The sequence below is a fragment of the Chinchilla lanigera genome, unplaced genomic scaffold, assembly GCF_000276665.1.
Source record: "Chinchilla lanigera isolate Chin_1 unplaced genomic scaffold, ChiLan1.0 scaffold00098, whole genome shotgun sequence".
Lineage (NCBI taxonomy): Eukaryota > Metazoa > Chordata > Mammalia > Rodentia > Chinchillidae > Chinchilla > Chinchilla lanigera.
The window spans coordinates 192,917-194,411 of NW_004955499.1; the positions used below are offsets into that span (position 1 = coordinate 192,917).

At 48.2% G+C, this 1,495-nt stretch overlaps 1 protein-coding gene across 1 annotated transcript in view; it reads left to right on the top strand.

Annotated features, from left to right (window-relative positions):
• Nucleotides 1–719: 719 nt before the first annotated feature.
• The window catches only part of LOC102021461 (tubulin alpha-1C chain-like), a gene marked incomplete at its 3' end in the record, with an annotated part of 11,720 nt that continues 10,944 nt past the window's right edge, over nt 720–1,495 (top strand). Inside the window, exon 1 of the mRNA XM_013505550.1 lies at nt 720–1,099. Within this exon, the coding sequence (XP_013361004.1) occupies nt 720–1,099 (380 nt within the window). The remainder of the gene's footprint in view (nt 1,100–1,495) is intronic.

Genomic DNA, 1,495 nt, shown 5'->3' on the forward strand with positions numbered 1-1,495 from the left:
CCACTGAGCTAAATCCCCGGCCCCCAACACCTATTAATCTTACATTATTTTTCTTTGCTTCATCTTGCAGCTGTTGAATTGTTATTTCCTGGTTCCTTGCTATTTTAAAGAGATCATTCTTTCATGATCATTAGCTGCAATGCTGTCTTCAAGGTCTGAAAGTCTATCTTTAGCTTTGCTCAAACGGTTTTGCCAGTCTTTGATGGAAGCCTTAATTTCCCTGGATTTCTGTTTCATGCATTCTAATTCTTTTCTAAATTGTTCATTCAAGGTTTCCATCATTTTTTGATGCTCCTCTCTTTTCTTTTTTTCTTTTTTCTTTTTTTTTTTTTGGTTTTTCTCCGGTACTGGGAACCGAACTCACGACCTTGTGCTTGCCAGGCAGGTGCTTTGCCATTGAGCTAAATCCCCAGCCCCTCCTCTCTTTTCTTATCTATGTCTTCCTTTGATGTGCTGAGCAATTCTTTCATTGTTGTTGTCCTTTCTTTTTTTACCTGAGAGATTATTTCCAATCTGATGGCTTCTATGGCCTAATGGAGTTGTTGCTTTTCTTTATTTGCTATCATTTCAGAACTTTCAGGTGTATGACTTCCAGGATCCTCTGTGTTGTTTCCTGGACTTGTTCTGGGTGGGCTGGAGGTCTGAGATAGCATTTTGCTCCTTTGTTTTGTCATTTTCAGAGACCCAGATGTTCCCTGGAGCTCAGCCTCACGTCCTCCATGGTGTGGGAGTGGCGGTGCAGCACCGATAGCTCTGCAGTGCTCAGCAGGACTCCTGCGATGCCATGGGGGGGTGCAGTCGCCGATGCTCTGAAAGCTCTCCAGGGCTCAGCTGTCTCCCGTGCCCGTGGGGCAGGGGGTGTCACAGTCACCAAGGTTTCTGCAGCTGTCCAGGGCTCCGTTGGGGCCCATGAAGGGTTCCCAAAGGTGACAGGGGTTCTCCCCACTTCCACCACGGTGCGGGTGTGGGCAGGGCTTGGTCACCCAGGTTCCCAAACCTGTCTGAGGTTCACCTCAGCTCCCGTGAGTGTGCACCGGGGATGGGGCATGAACACTGAGGCCCCTGAAACTGTCCAGGGCTCTGCCTGCCTTGCACACCGGTGGGAGAGGGTGGGGTGGCTCAGAGGGTCCTGAAGCTGTCTGGGTTAGGGTTAAGGTTAGGGTTAGGGTTAGGGTTAAAGGGTGCAGGTGGGGCGGGTCCCGGTCACCTAGGCTCCGGATGCTGCCGGTGACCCAGCTGGCTTCCCCCACAGTGTGGTAGGGGGAAGGTGCAATCACTGAAGCTGCTGAAGGGGTTAGGATCGAGTCCCACAAGGTTCCTAATTTTTTTCTTTTATACTATTAGTTTCCCTTAGTTCATTGAAAAGAGAGATTTTCCACTGAAAACCTGCTGGATGTAATCAGAAAATTCAGCAGCATATCTGTATAGAAAGTCAACACTGAAAAATCAATAGCCTTCCTGTACAGAAATAAGAAACTCACTGAGAGAGAAATTA